This window comes from Arachis hypogaea, chromosome 12 (genome assembly GCF_003086295.3).
Source record: "Arachis hypogaea cultivar Tifrunner chromosome 12, arahy.Tifrunner.gnm2.J5K5, whole genome shotgun sequence".
NCBI lineage: Eukaryota > Viridiplantae > Streptophyta > Magnoliopsida > Fabales > Fabaceae > Arachis > Arachis hypogaea.
The window spans coordinates 103,997,270-104,012,603 of NC_092047.1; the positions used below are offsets into that span (position 1 = coordinate 103,997,270).

A 15,334-nucleotide genomic window follows, 5' to 3' on the forward strand; every position below is an offset into this window, starting at 1 on the left:
ACCACAGACCAAATTATACCTGAAACAAATTACCATGGTCCAGAATGCAAAATCATTAGGTACACCCAACAAATGCTTCGTATACACCCAATGGAACAGCCAATATACACCTCTGCTGTGGATTCGTAAAAATACATTAATTTAGCATCATAAACAGGGACAGTTTGTTACCTGTTTGTATTGTAAGTGGTGTCGAATGAAATGACGTCTCCGAAATACTCAAAGGCAGCTCTGCTTCTTGCATCGGCCCAAAAAGCCAGCTTAATCGATTGATCCTCTTCGAGTTGGAGCTCAAAAAAGAAATTCTGATTCTTTTCTTTCATTCTTAACAAATATTTCCCGAATTCCTTTGCATCTTCTTGTTCGGAAACATTCCGCACTTCCCTGGTAATATAATTCCTCACATCCTTTTCGATAAAATGTAACTCACGGTGACCCCCGGCAGCCGCAACAAATGATTGGTAGGTTTTGCTTGGTCTGATACCGGCCTCCTCGTTATTCTCTATTGTACGACGAATGGACATGCTTAGTTCCCTGTGCTGTTTGAGCATCTCTGTTTTGCTTGGACAGCAGGGGTGTGAATGATCGAGCACAACCTTTGAAATGATCCAAGCACCGACATCCTTCAATGTGTGTATATAAATTCTTGCAGGACAGTTTAAACCGGCTGTCGGATTGGTCTTCTCGGTCGGAGATATTTTAGATTTCCATTTTCCCTCTCTGCTACATGTAATCAGTTGATTCTTAATCTCGTTTCCCTTCCTATTTGTGCACCGAACTCTTGTAGAGAAACCTGCAGCCTTGGCGTAGTTCCTGTAAAATTTTCCAGCATCTTCAAGGGTGGTAAAGGTCATTCCAACCTTCGGAACAAGCTCGTCATCAACAACCGAGAGAGGCTGCACAATACACCGTGTCAGAAACTGTGAATACACCCATAGATATGATTCAAATACACCCAATCATGCCTAATATGATACACCCGAACTGCAACAACTCAACTACACAATGACCTTTAAAGCCATAAACTGTAAATACACAGGCTGCAGAATACACCATGTCAAAAACTAAAAACACACCCAATCATGTCTGATATAATACACCTGAACAACAATAACTCAATTAAAATAACAAAATCAGTACTGTAGATACACCCACACTTCAAGCAAGAATACACCCAAAAAAAGACCTGATCTACACTCGAGTGTCTGCTATAAATTCCAGGTAATTAATCACAACTAATATATTGAATCGACAGATTCATGTTAACGTGTTAGATTCACAGTCAATGTTCAGCAATTTTTCAACTACACAATGCTATACAAATTACTGAAAGAAAATTCATTATATAAATCAAACCTCAAGAACTTCGTTAGATTCAAATTCATAATCCACTTCGCCTGGATTCAGCTGACAATCTGAGGTTGAATGATCCATTATCTTCAAAACGAGTTCAAACTTTGATTTCAGAAAACAACAAATCAAAATAGAAAACGAAGCTCGAGTTGCAGAGAGAGAAAAAGGTAACGTAAACGAAGAACATACCAGTGAGAAAAGGAGAGGAAAAGAACGATGGAGAAGAAGGAGGGAAGACGCGCGAGAAGAAGAACAACCAAATCTCAAAATAACGAAGAAAGAAACAAATATTTTAAATTTGGTAGTTAGATATACGCGGGATCTTATATAGCGCGTGTAATCAACGTATATGGAGGAGCGCGTATTTTGATTTTATTGTTTAATGAACTTGTAAAGCATACAATGGCTTGTATGCAGAGCTTTTCCGTAAATAAAATTTGTTCTTCAACGAACAACCCCGTATCACATATGGTCTTAACATATAAACTTGAACTTCTCTATTCACCACTAAAATAAAATAATTTTTTGGTGAGCAAAACAACATATTTTTGTCAGATTTTTTTCTCTTCTTTTGGACTTGATACTACAAGCTCTGGCCACTTTCTTAGTGTGTGTTTTAATTTCTTTGTCAGCGCCGTGGAGGTTACAAGCGGTTTTTATTTCAAAATAAAACATGGTTCCCCCACTCTTCACGTTAACAAGCCCTGAAGCCCACAACGCAAACCCACCCAAAAGAAAAAAGAAAACAGAAAAATAAGTATAAAAAAATAAATTAATTAAATTTTATATTTATCTTAGTATTTATCTTAATTTAAAATAAAATTTTACATTATATTATATTTTTAATTGTCTGATGATTTAATTTTATTATCATCACAAACAAAATCAACATTATTATTTATATTAACCGTATAAATAATTTAATTTCTTTATTTTAAAAAATTCCATTTATTTTTTTAAAAAAATAGACAGAAAAAAAAAAAAAGAAATATCGTAAGCGTCAGTTACAACCTCACCCCGTCTCAGTACAGCCTGTGTTCAAACTCAGCACAGATTGCCTCTCTCCTCTTTTATCTCTTCTTCTCTAACAAAACCTAAAATTAAATCAAAAAAGAAAAAGGAAAAAAAAAAGTTCCTATGATTTTACATCAATACCCTCAAACCGCTAGTGATATCCATCTACCCTCGCATGGTCAAATAGTAATTCCATCTCCACCATCTCAAAACCACCCACCGGAACCAAAAAAATAACAAAAAGACAATGCTCTTCGCCATTCTCTTCTATTCTTCTTCCTCCGATCCACCACCACGATCCCTTCTCCCGAAACCCTAACCCTAAATCCCCAAATTCTCCATTCTCTTCCGATTCGAAACCCCAAAAAACTTCTTTCATAAAAAAAAAAAAAAGACAAAAAGAGAGCCTCGAATCGAAGGAGAGAAAAAACGGAATCATTGGGCGACAATGGGGGATTTCAACCTTGCTCTGTTGATCGTGGCGATCGTGGTGTGCGTGATCGTGTTCCTGGTGAACGTGTACCTTCTCGTGAACTACCAGCATCCTGATGACAAGAACCAGGCATACTTCCCCAAATTCGTCGTCGTTTTCGGTCTCTCTGTCGCCGCAATCTCCATTCTCATGCTCCCGGCAGATGTCGCGAACCGGCAGGCGTGTCGCCACGCGATCTACAATGGTGCGTGCAACCTCACGCTCCCGATGAAGACCTTGTGGCTCGTCGTGTACATCGTCGACGCCGTGCTTGTCTTCTTCGTTATTCCTTTCGCAATGTTCTACTATGAAGGCGACCAAGACAAGTAAGTATGCACGTTTTAATTGTATGATTTTACCTTTCAAATTTTAAATTATGTTTAAATTTTTTAATGAACTTTTTCTTTTGAAAATGGTGTGGCGTGGTTGAGAGAATTAAGAACTTACAATTACGAAATAGTTGAAAATGATTTAGATTCTTTGGCGCTTTTTCTACTGACAACTTATGATAAGGCGGAAAATTTGCAACAGTTAGAACATCGATAAAGTAGAAAGAATCACAAATTAATATGGTTTAGACTTTAGTTGGAAAAGGCTTGATGGTGATCGTTTTTGTAATGTAGTTTGATTTGAGAAAGTTGATGCTTTATTTGATTTTTTTTCCTTTTCCATTTCTTTGTTATGTGCTTTTGCAGGAGTATTGGCAAGAGGATTAGGAGTGCATTGTTGTGGATGGTGACCACTGCTATCGTGTGTGCTCTCATTCTGGGAATTTTGTACGGTATGGCATATTTATTTGCTCTTGTTCCTTGTTATGTTTTATATAAGTCTATAATAGTGGGTGGTTGGAATAGTTTGATTCCATTTCTGATGGTAGAAAACCCCAGATGACAGTCTTACATAGGTTATGTGAGTAAGTTTACGATAAGGATTTTTCAATTGATGGTTGTGTTTACTTCAGTTGTTAATGTTGAGTGGTTGGACATGTTTGGTGTACATTATGATGAAGTAGCCATATATTGTCTAAGTGTAACGATTAAGGCAAATGAATGTTAATCCAGTATAATAGTAGACGACCGTATAAAGCTGCATCTGCACAGGAAACCTTTGGTTCTTGCATTTTAGTTGGCCTCTAAGCTTTGGTTCTTGCATGAAGGGGCAATGCAATAGATTAGAATATGAAACCGTTCTTAAGCCTCCACCATTTTGGAGACTCATTCCTTGACACTGCTACCAGAATTCATGAGCACTAGGTTGCCAAACATCAATCTTACTTGTGCACCAAGGATTGCCCTCTAAGTAATTATGTGGAAAATTTCTTATTGAGTCTAAAATCTGACTGCCAAGTGTCAAATGATGACCAATTAGATTATCAGTTTGTTGAGTAAACTTTTAAAATAAATTGTTACTTGACGTTGAAGCCTCAAACGCTGACTGACTGTCTCTACTCAAATTCTGAATGATCTGTTAGGGCTTGTTGGGAAGGTGGACTTTACTGTCAGGCATCTCTCTTCTTCCACAACGTCATTTCCAAGTTCATGGAGCCTAAGTAACAGTCAACAATGCCTTGGAAATGGTGCCCGTCAGGTCTCTTCTTTTTTCTAATAGCCCCCTTTTACAGGATCTTGTTTCTTTCTGGAATTATATTTCTGTATCCTTCAACTCCTCCTCCTCGTTCTTTTTTTTCTTTTGCTGTTTCTGATTCTGGTTTTGCATTTGTCCTGAAAACAGTGTTCTGCATATTTGGCTAATCCTTCATCAGAGAAAACGTGGACCATGCGTACTACCTTCCCTGAATATGTTGTTGCTCTTGCTACTATTGTTGGTTCTGTGCTTTTTGCTGTAAGTAATTCTTTAAGAAATGTTGTTATCTAAAGTTAAAATTTCTAATTTAAGCAATGAATTTCACAAGCCATTTCATATTTATGGCTAAACTCTCCTGTTAATGATATTAATCATTGTTATATCCCCATTAAATCCAGATATTTGGTGGTGTTGGCATTGCCTGTCTTCCATTAGGACTTATATTTTCATTTATTCGGCGCCCAAAGGCTGTTATCACTCGTTCACAATATATCAAGGTGAGGGGTGCTCTTATAGAAGAGGAAATAAAAAAAATGACAACATGCTTGTTTCTTCTATGATATGCTTATATATTTAAGGTGTGGTTGGTTGGTTGTTTACTGTAGGAAGCAACTGAGCTGGGCAAGAAAGCAAGAGAACTGAAGAAAGCAGCTGAGTCACTTCATCAAGAAGAAAGAAGTGGTGCAAAGGGTAGGAAATTTCGCAAAAATGTGAAGTCAGTAGAAAAGGTAAACAAATACTGGTGAATTAACAAGCATTTCGTGTAAAATTTTATGTGAGCCCTGTTGGAATCTGCTTTGCATATCTTGATTTGAAGTGTGCTGTTCTAGATTGTGTTTGAAAGTTGTCTGCAGTGCAGTTAACGAAATGCTCTTCTGGTTTATATGCTTCTAGTTTTTCACTTACCTATCTCACTTAATTTGGCAGGAATTGTTTCAACTAGAAGAAGATGTAAAGCTTCTTGAGGAGATGTACCCACAAGGCGAACAGGTAGCTCTTGAATTTCTACCTTTCTGAATTACAGTCACAAACGATGAATAGTGTTTCTCCTTCTTACGATCCTGTATGAATGCAGGCTGAGACAACATGGGCACTAACAGTTCTTGGATATCTGGGAAAGCTTGTTTTGGGAATTTTAGGGTAAGACCAAATTTGCTGGACTAAATTGAAACTGTAAATTGACAAGAATAGGAATCCTCTTAGTCTGAATAAAACCATTATACTAATGCCCTTCAACTTAATCTCAATACATTGTAAGATTGAGAGAGAAAATGAATATGTCTAGCAATCAGCTATACTTTTACATGTAATTAGAGAATGTTGTTTGGTGGATAGTTCTTCTTGTGATCTGTGCTAGATTTGGGGCTGTTGACTATCCATAGTGATTAGGATGCTTTTTGGTCTGTTTTTAATCACTGTTTTGGGATGGAAGTTTGTATGAAAACTAGTTTCCTGTGTAATTACAGGAATTTTTTCCCAATAAAAAAGGGTGCTATACCTGGCTTGTATTTTACTCTTCATGTTCATTTTTAAATGATTTAAGTATCTTCTGGGTGGTCTTTTAATTTAAGGTAAATTTTGTTTTTGCGCGTGTGCGCTTTTTTATTTATTTCAATGGTAGTTTACGGTAATATCTCCTGGAAACTTTTGCTGTGGAAAGTGTCGAGGATGTGACTGATGGAGATTGTTTATTCTTAAACAGGTGTTATGCTTTTCTTGTATTCTTCTAACTCAAGTTTCGAAAACTGTTCCAGGCTTATTGTTTCTGTGGCATGGGTTGCACATATCATCATCTATCTATTAATCGATCCTCCTCTATCTTCTTTCCTGAATGAAGTTTTCATCAAGCTGGATAGTATATGGGGTTTGTCGGAATACTCCTGCCTTTTTTTGTTATAATTTCATAAGCTATATAAATTACATTATGCCTTATTTAGTTATTCTGAATAATATGTATACTGCTTTCATCAGGTCTTCTGGGAACAGCCGCGTTTGCATTTTTCTGCTTCTACCTTTTGCTTGCTGTTATTGCTGGTGCAACAATGCTAGGGCTGAGACTAGTTTTCATTACTATACATCCTATGAAGTAATCAAATAGTTGTTAAATCTATCATTTTAGTAGCTTGTTTCTCTTTGTCCCATAATACTTATATTAATCACTCAATATGTTACCTATGCCAGATGGGGAGCAACTCTCATGAACTCTTTTCTGTTTAATGTGGGCCTTATCCTTCTCTGCTCCATCAGGTACGTAATGTGTTACTCATCCCAATGGGTTGCCATCTACAGATTTACGTTCACAATAGTGATTTTTATTCTTCTTTGGTCACATATAGTAGGAAGTTCAAGTTTTAAAAGAATACATTAGCGGTGTTAAAGAAATGTAGGCTTTGATTTTCACCTAGAAATTTTTAAGTTGAATTATTATTATTATTATTTTCAATTTGATTTTGTCAGTAGTTTGGTTATCAGGAGCTTAATAAATAGCGCTGTATATGGTATGGTTTGCGTCGGGCACTTTTCATGCTTTCATGTGCTTTGACTAAACTGCTAATAATGTTCAATTATTTCACTGTTTCAGTGTGATCCAGTTCTGTGCGACAGCATTTGCCTACTATGCCCAAGCAACTGCAGCACAGGAAATATTTGGCCACACCTTGGAGTCTCTGCGTGGAATTAAATATTTGTACAAGTGAGTAGAGCCGGAATTTTTTTCACTTTCCTGTGTCCTTTTAAGGGCAAATGTGGAACCTTTTAATAGTTTGCAAATATATACCGCACAGTGGGATGGTCTACTTTTTTTTCTTGTACTATAACAACAACAACGTCTTATTCCACTAGGTTTTGTATGTATAATAGTATTCACACACCCAAAATATATTGGATCAGTGTTCACAGTAAATATTTGATTCAGTGTTCACCATTTAATGGCTACATTTGTGTGTTGCATCAATAACTTATATGATGTTCATATTAGGAATGTTATGAATATTTACTTGTATTATTTTTTCCTTTGTCTATACTTTGCTTATATATAACCTGACAAAATGGCTGCTACGTCACAGGTACAACGTATTTCAGATCGCATTTGTTGTGTTGGCTGGATTGACATTTGTGTATTATCTTATCTTTGTAAGTTTGTGGCTTTAAAATTTTTCCTTCCTCTCTTTTATTCTTGTTAATATTGGTGATGCTGAATGGCTTTTGAATTTGGAAAATGTCAGGGATGGAGAAGAAGAAAGCCTAGTGGCAGGTTCCAATTGTCTTCATGAGGTAATGGTCTAAAGAGTATGGAACAGTGTCTTCTGAAGGGATCCCATTGTACAATCATTGTCACATCATATATCATTTAGAATGGTTTTTAGTATTCGGATGTGTTATGGCCTAGTTTTGTTTATGATGTATCTTGAATGCTAATATAGAGTTAGGCTGAAACATAATCCGAATAGAAGCATATTCCTGCAGTGTAATCAATCATTAAGATGGGGTGCCTGTGTTGTCACTGAGGTGTCTTCATTCTTTCTTCTCACACCTTTTGTATGTATTATTCTGTTGCTTGGTTTGTGTTACCCATTCTTCTGATTCTGTAATTGAATATCTTGTGCACACGTATCTCCTGGGTTTCTAGAAGACTTTGATGTAATTCAAATCTTACCAAACAGAAAGTTGTACCAGTTGCCTTTTTATGCTCCATCTGTTTTTGTAGGCATGTTCATAGTGTTGATAGGGGATTATTTTATTTTTTTTAGTTTAATTGTGCTGTACTTTTCTTCCTCTTTTTTCCCCCTCAATTATTTATCTAGTTAACCCCTTTTGTTTAAATGGCTATTAAGTTGAGAATGTATAATTAGATGTCAGTAAAATGATAAACTGACACAGCAATCGACCATTTTTCTGGTGTTGTGGATTGGCATAAGTGTCACCCACTTGATCTTGCATTTCAAATTCCGCGTCCTTGGTTCAGAAATTTTTAAAAATTGTTTACACTTGACTTCTCAGCAATCATAGGAATATTCTAGACTGCATTACTTTTGTTTTTCACAATCTTACTTGAGGAAAAGACTCTCAACACAATCATCTATAATTTACTTATTTGGATGCAAAACCCAGTGGTTTATATTATATGGCTTGCAGCATAAAGCAAGAATATAAGTAATTAAGTACATTAACGTCACAAATTGATGAAACAGAGTTGACGCTAGGCATTCCCAAAACCACGAATAAACTTGTCTCAAGATTTATTAACACCTTATTTCATGAAACACTGCTAAAACTCTAGTCCCATTGAAAACTTTCCTGGAAGATCCAATTAGAAACATTTATAGGGGTCTTTGCATCAACACCAGTTGGATCATATGGTGAGTCTTCTGAAAATTCTGTTGCCATTGACTTCCAGTACAAACTAGGTTCCCAGTCTGCTTCTCTAAGAACCTTCAATATCTCTTTTGCCACAATCTTGCTTCCTTCAGATGCTAGATGAATCCCATCCCTGTCAAACACCATGCAAACAAATGAAGCAAGATTTTAACTGTTTTTCAAGTTTACTCTTTAAGACTTCTTTATGACCTCAACATATAGACACCCCTTAAGGCGAAAGTATGAACGTGATTGGCATACTTACTTGAAGCAAACATTTAACCAGTCATTCCTTTTCTGTAGTGCAGACCAGAGATCAATGGCCTCGACATTCATCTCGCGGCACACCTCCAAACATGCTTCGGAATATATTCGACAGGATTCGTTTGTCCTTCCTAAATCCCCCAGTTGTTTACTGGTTTTGGTTCAATCATTAGTTCATTAGAGTTCAAGATTAAAATGTATCGGAAAATAAGCTTTTACCTAAGCTAATCTGTCATAAAAACTTTTTCCTCAAAAGTTTGATTTTTATATCATAAGCTTGGACTTTATGACATATATATGCCTGACCCTGAATGATGACAAGGGTACAAAAACAAGAGGGTTGCTGATACATATAAATCATCTATGTTTGTCTAGTGAACAACTTAATCATTTGAGATAGACAGTTCATAAAATGGTGCCGTCTATGCTGAAGATAAAAGTCACCTGTCTATGTGACTACAAATATCTATCCTATTATATTGAGACGTGGAGGGTAGTGATTTTATTTGACCAACTTATCTTCTTGATGGCTCAGTTTTTAGTATTTTACCACAGTAGATTATCAAGACCGTTTTTAATTACTTTTCACATTAAACAGAATTTTGTAAAAAAAAATTAGAAGATTTTTAAATAAAAATAAAAAATTGAAAACAAATTGATTTAATTCGTTAGAAGCATTTGGGTTGGTTGGTGAATTGTCAACCCAATGTCTTATTTTGTCTACTGCAGTCACCATAGATGAGTTAAATTTAGATTTGTTAGTCAACTTATAGTCATTAGTAGTCACTGAATTCATAGCATCAAAGCTTATATCCTTGTTAAGCAGGCCTTGTTAAGAAGAAAATTATTTGTGTATCTAATAACTTAAAACTCTTTGATGAGATGGTTATATAGTCGCAAAAGATCCAACCTACAAATTAAAAGATCTACTAGCTTCATAATGCAATAAGTGACAATAATGTTAATGTTAATCTTAGAAGGTTTGAGGAACCTATTAGTAGAAGTGCAAGCATCTCTATTAAAACACAAATAACAAAAAATTGTGGACAAAACCTGAGTGTACTGCGGATTTGTTCCTCGTTGATGGGTGGAGAACTCAGAAATATTAGGCGAGTTTTCTTCGACAAGCTCTGGAAAGCATTAATGAGGTGAGATTAGTAGCAATGGATATGAGAAGTAATACACAAATATATTTTACTTTTAATTAGTTTAAATAAACTTCACCAATCTTGTCCCAAAAACAATAAAAATCGAGTAGAACTTCTAGATTCGAAAATGATAAATTTCTCTCTCACTATTGATTTGGTACTAATAAAAAGACAAAAGCTTGGTTTTGTAAAACTTTTTCTTTTCGATAGTACCTTATGAAAGGTGTTTTTTAAAAGACAGCTTTTTAAAAACTATAGCACTTGGATAACTTTTAATAAATACAAGCACGACTTTGGTAAAATAACTTTTAAAATTAAAAAGAACTAATAATAGACATAAATATAAAAGTTAAATTTGAAAATTAATTAATGTATGAGATTATATTAGAATTTTTAATTTTGATAAGTATAAGCCAATTTTGAAAGGTGCTTTTAAAAACACCTCTTTCTTTTACAAGTTGTAAGCACAAACACAAACACATAGTCTTTTCGATTTACCAAACACAAAATAAAGAACTTGTGCTTTTAAAAAATATAATTAAGCACCTCTTCAAAAAGTTTTACCAAACTAATCCTAATTATCACTCTTTTTTTTTAATAGTAAAAAGGTAATTTGTTATTTCAGCGTCTTGAAGGACGATTTTGTTTTCTATATTTTTTGTTTGAGACAAGATTAGAGGTTTATTTTATTCTAATTTCAGATGATGTCAAAGTAGTAATCTAGTGTGAAAGAAAGAAAGGTGTTTCTACCTTAAGATGGATGGCTATCTTCCTCATATTTTCCTTGTATTCTTGAAGGGGTACATGAGAACCAAGACCATGTGGGTTTGGTCGAACCGAATCATTGCCACCAAAGTAAACAATTACTAATGATGGTTGTACATTGGCATCCTGAGTTCAATAAATAAATAAATCATTGCCTCTTTGAATTAGTCCTAAATTTTTTGAAAAATTAGTTGTCCGGGATATATCTGATGCAAATCCAAAACTTTTGAAACAAAATAAAACTTACGGATATTATTGAAACTTTTAACAAACTTTAACGACAAAATATATACTTTATCCATAAATAAATCATTGCCTACTTGAATTGATTCGGAATAGATTTTATTCTAAGGCTGTTTGAGGGCATCACATAATCATTCAAGGATAGTTAATGCCAAAAACAACAATTCCTGGATATCGATGTGGTAATACATGGTTTGATGTCGGTATAAAATCATTTTAGATCGACAATATTGAACTAAGATTATTCAAGCTATATAATATGTAACAAAAACATGCATTAAGGATTCAATTAGTTACCTTGGGAAATACTTTATCAAGAACCTCCAAAGCGCGTCTTGAATTCCAACCGGAGTATCCTCGCAGGACTATATCAGCCTAAGTCAGTTAGATGAGTGAATTCAACTAAGTTGGAGAACCATAATATCAATGTAAATTAACTTTCTTTTTTTTTTTTCACAAACTGAGTTTAGGGTAATTTAGATGTGTATGTACTCCAAAATCAGTCTCTTTCCAACAATATGGCATTATTCAAATTATATGTGGAGTGCCGAAGGACCACCACCAACTAAAAAATCACACAATATAGTCATTAATATGACTTCAATTCAGATAAGGATATTATATTCCTCAATAATTCAGGTTTGTCTTTATTTTTTCGATTTCCACCAAGAAAGTGACCACCATTACTTAAGGAATTTTTTTTAGCATCCAAGTTAGTGTAATATTGGAATATTTTTTTCCCTAACATACAAGTTGCAACTACTCCATTGAATTCAATAATCATGTTTTTGGAGAAACTTTTTCTTTTTTCCTTTTGTCTCTGTCATACGAATCCAAATCTTATTACAACAGAGAAGTTCTTAAGTGCTCCCAGAGAAAATAAGTATGTTTGTTCTGATAGATTAATTATTTCTCATATCAAGATTAAAAATAATAATAAAATAAAAATTGATTTCGATTCAAACACACAAGAAATTCACTAGTGTCTATTCCATCATCACAAGTTCGTTCTTTAGTCTCTTCATCTTTGAGAAATGGACGAACTAGTGATGCCATCATATTAATCTTGGAGATTAAACCTGTCCCTTAAGTTTTAATCACTCATATGATAATAATTACTTAATTAGTGTAACAAATCTCAATAATAATGGGTCATACTCATGTCCACAAATCACAAGAACCACACGCTGCACATACGTATATATCTGAAAGATGAATTGCAGACATTTCATCATGGCCTATGTCAACACAACATGCATGTAACCAAAAGTCAACAAGTTCTAAACTTTATGAGATTTCAATCATTCATTCATTCATCAAAGTTTAATTAATTAACAAGAAGATAAATAGAATATATAGTAACATGAAATTAAATTAATCAAATTATATAAACTAAGTACCTTGCGAGCATACAAATTGGCAAGAATAGATCCCCAACCTTCATCACCAAAACTAAGTTGAACAATGGATGAACCAAACAACACAAATTCAGGCCTCACAGGTCCTACCATCTCTCTCTCTCTCTCTCTCTCTCTCTCTCGCATATAATATTACACTGGCACTGCCATATAGCAAATTTATAGACGAACATGATTCTGATCTGTTATTTATTTATGTATTTTTAATTTTAGTGTCTTCTCTTGTTGTCAACATCACAGTCTTTGATATCTCTAGTAGAGTGTTTGTAGACTATTATTTTTTATATTTTTGATAAGTAAATTAATTCAAAATTAAAATTTGCCTGAAATTAATTTATAAAATAAAATTGATATTTAGTATCATCAAGAATCAATAAAATTTTGTTATTTGAATAAATATGTTAATAAAATAATATAAAATTTTAATTAAACTAATACTAAATATTAAAAGAACAAATTTTATTTTTAAATTTAAATTATTATCTATAATATATAATTTTATAAATATTTTTATAAAATTTTAAATAAAATAAAATTAAAATTAGTATTGGAGATGTTCTTATTATTTTTTTATTTATAATAATTGAATAATGGTGTAATTAGTGTCAGTATTTAATGCTCGAATTTTGCATAGAAAGTAAAAGTAACTATGGGATTCCATTAGTTTTTTAAAGAAAAACAAAAAGTTACTGTATGTGATAAAAAAAACATAGTTGATTCTCTTACTTATTTAGTGTATATTTGGGGATAAGTATAGCTTTTGATTTCAATGCTTATGCAATTATGCTGGATTTTAATTTTATCTTTAACATTTTAGTTATTTTATTTTTATATTTAATATTTTAATTTTTTTTTAATTTGTTTATAACTCTAGATGCCGTTATCCTAACATACACCATGTCACCATCCAAAACATTAATATAAATAGTAGTTACTGACACGTGGTACTGGATTGACATGCTATTATTGATTATTGATATTATATTATTATTATTATATATATATATATATATTAAAAATATTATTTATATACTAAAATCAATCATTAAAATTAATTATTAATATATTTATATATAAATATATGTATAGTTTAATTTATTTTTAATGTGTATTTATATTTTAATATATATTTTATACTAATAACTGAATTTAATGACTAATTTTAATATACATATAACATAATCGTGTATATATATATATACTCAGTTGCTATAATTCTATTACCAAAATATCATATCTTAATTTTATTTCAATTTTTAGATTAATTATTTAAATTTGTGAAACAATGAGTTAGTTAATAGGGTTAAGTACTGAAATCGTCCCTAAGGTCTGGGGTGAAAATCAAAATCGTCCCCGACCTTTTTTTGTTATTAAAATCATCCCCAACGTTACAAAACGTTATAAAATCGTCCTTTTTTACTTTAATTTCTTTTTATTGACCAAATTACCCTTAAAATTAATAAAAAAAAAAAACCCAACACCCCCCTCCCCCAACCCCATCCTGTCTCCGTATCTCCCTCTCTTCCCTTTCATCTCCTTCTTCCTACCCCTCTTCGAACCCTCCCTCCCAACCACAACCCCAATTCTTCCTCTCTCTCTTTCCGCCACCGTATCATCTCCGCCCCCACCTCCTTCTCCACCTTCTTAGCTTCTCCCTTTCCATCACCAACCTCAACCCTTCCTCCATTAACGTTGGTCTCACCTTCCTCATCCCTTTCTCCACCTTCTTCTCCCTTTCCATCACCGACCTCAATCCTTACTCCTCGACGACAACCATGTTCTCTGACTCTTCTTCGGCGCCAACTCCTTCTCCGTCGCGCTCTTTCTCTCGCAGCGCCGGCATGCGTTCTTCCTCTCACAGCGCCACGCCTCCGTTCTGCCTCCTGCAGTGTTGCGCCTCCGTTCTGCCTTCTTGCCGTATTGCTCCTTCCAGATTCAGATTTATTCTTCTTCCTGTTATGCTTCTTTGATTCTCTGTTTTGCTTCCTGGAGCTCACCACTTTTCATGGGGATCGATGTGGGTAGGAGGAGTGAGGTCAGTTGTGAGAGGTTGGGAAGGTGGAGAGCATAGGGTGGTGGGATCGATAGAAGCGTCTTCGAATTTGTCGTCTTCAGTCTCGAATCCCTCTTCTTTTTGTTCTTCAGAAAAAAAATTCTTTCTTTTTTTTATTTTTTTAATTTCTGTTGCTATTGAATTTGGATCTGAAGTTGCAGATGATGATTACTAAATTGTTGTTAAATTTAAAATTTTTGTTGATTTATTTTGTGGATGTTGTTCATTTTGTGGTTGCTGTTGCTAAATGTGTGTTAATGTTGCTGAATTTGTTGGTTAATTTATTGTTGCTGTTGTTGAATTTAGTTTGTGGGTGTGTGATAGTGATTTAGAGAGAAGGAAAGTGTGATAGTTCTGGAATCAATGGTGATGGCCATGAGAAAAAGAAGAGGGAGAGGAAGAAAGTTGCCTAGATGCAGAAGCTATGAACAGAAGCTGATAAGGATGATGAAGATGATGCAGAACATGATGCGTAGGTGTGATAGTGAGGGAGTTACGGGAGGGGAGAGGGGGGGGGGAGTTTGCTTTAATTTTTTAATATTAATTTTAATTATTTTTATTATTAATGAAGGGTAATATGGTAAAAAAATAAAATTGAAGTGGAAAAGGACGATTTTATAACGTTTTGTAACGTTGAGGATGATTTTAATAACAAAAAAAGGTT

At 34.1% G+C, this 15,334-nt stretch overlaps 2 protein-coding genes across 2 annotated transcripts; one reads left to right on the forward strand and one right to left on the reverse strand.

Annotated features, from left to right (window-relative positions):
- The first annotated feature begins 2,367 nt into the window (after positions 1–2,367).
- Positions 2,368–8,114, forward strand: LOC112727988 (LIMR family protein At5g01460). Its single transcript, XM_025777953.3, has 14 exons — positions 2,368–3,165; positions 3,535–3,620; positions 4,311–4,426; positions 4,571–4,681; positions 4,822–4,920; positions 5,029–5,151; positions 5,351–5,413; positions 5,499–5,563; positions 6,178–6,287; positions 6,395–6,509; positions 6,605–6,670; positions 7,005–7,115; positions 7,489–7,555; positions 7,648–8,114. Exons 1-14 carry the CDS (start codon positions 2,816–2,818, stop codon positions 7,693–7,695), a joined length of 1,530 nt encoding a protein of 509 aa, XP_025633738.1. The 5' UTR covers positions 2,368–2,815; the 3' UTR covers positions 7,696–8,114.
- Positions 8,115–8,515: 401 nt separating this feature from the next.
- On the reverse strand, positions 8,516–12,940 carry LOC112727989 (GDSL esterase/lipase WDL1). Its single transcript, XM_025777954.3, has 6 exons — positions 12,600–12,940; positions 11,497–11,574; positions 10,942–11,082; positions 10,097–10,173; positions 9,045–9,194; positions 8,516–8,912 (listed from the first exon to the last, which is right to left on the reverse strand). Exons 1-6 carry the CDS (start codon positions 12,741–12,743, stop codon positions 8,699–8,701), a joined length of 804 nt encoding a protein of 267 aa, XP_025633739.1. The 5' UTR covers positions 12,744–12,940; the 3' UTR covers positions 8,516–8,698.
- Between the last annotated feature and the right edge of the window lie 2,394 nt (positions 12,941–15,334).

Excerpts from the sequence above, each read along its gene's own strand:
- LOC112727988 (XM_025777953.3), top strand. The coding sequence starts at position 2,816 with ATGGGGGATTTCAACCTTGCTCTGTTGATCGTGGCGATCGTGGTGTGC. Across the intron at positions 5,152-5,350 it reads ATGTGAAGTCAGTAGAAAAG|GAATTGTTTCAACTAGAAGA; the intron begins GTAAACAAATAC and ends TTAATTTGGCAG. Across the intron at positions 7,556-7,647 it reads TTGTGTATTATCTTATCTTT|GGATGGAGAAGAAGAAAGCC; the intron begins GTAAGTTTGTGG and ends GGAAAATGTCAG.
- LOC112727989 (XM_025777954.3), bottom strand. The coding sequence starts at position 12,743 with ATGCGAGAGAGAGAGAGAGAGAGAGAGAGAGAGATGGTAGGACCTGTG. Across the intron at positions 11,083-11,496 it reads TTGATAAAGTATTTCCCAAG|GATGCCAATGTACAACCATC; the intron begins GTAACTAATTGA and ends TATTGAACTCAG. Across the intron at positions 8,913-9,044 it reads TGGTTAAATGTTTGCTTCAA|GGATGGGATTCATCTAGCAT; the intron begins GTAAGTATGCCA and ends GGTGTTTGACAG.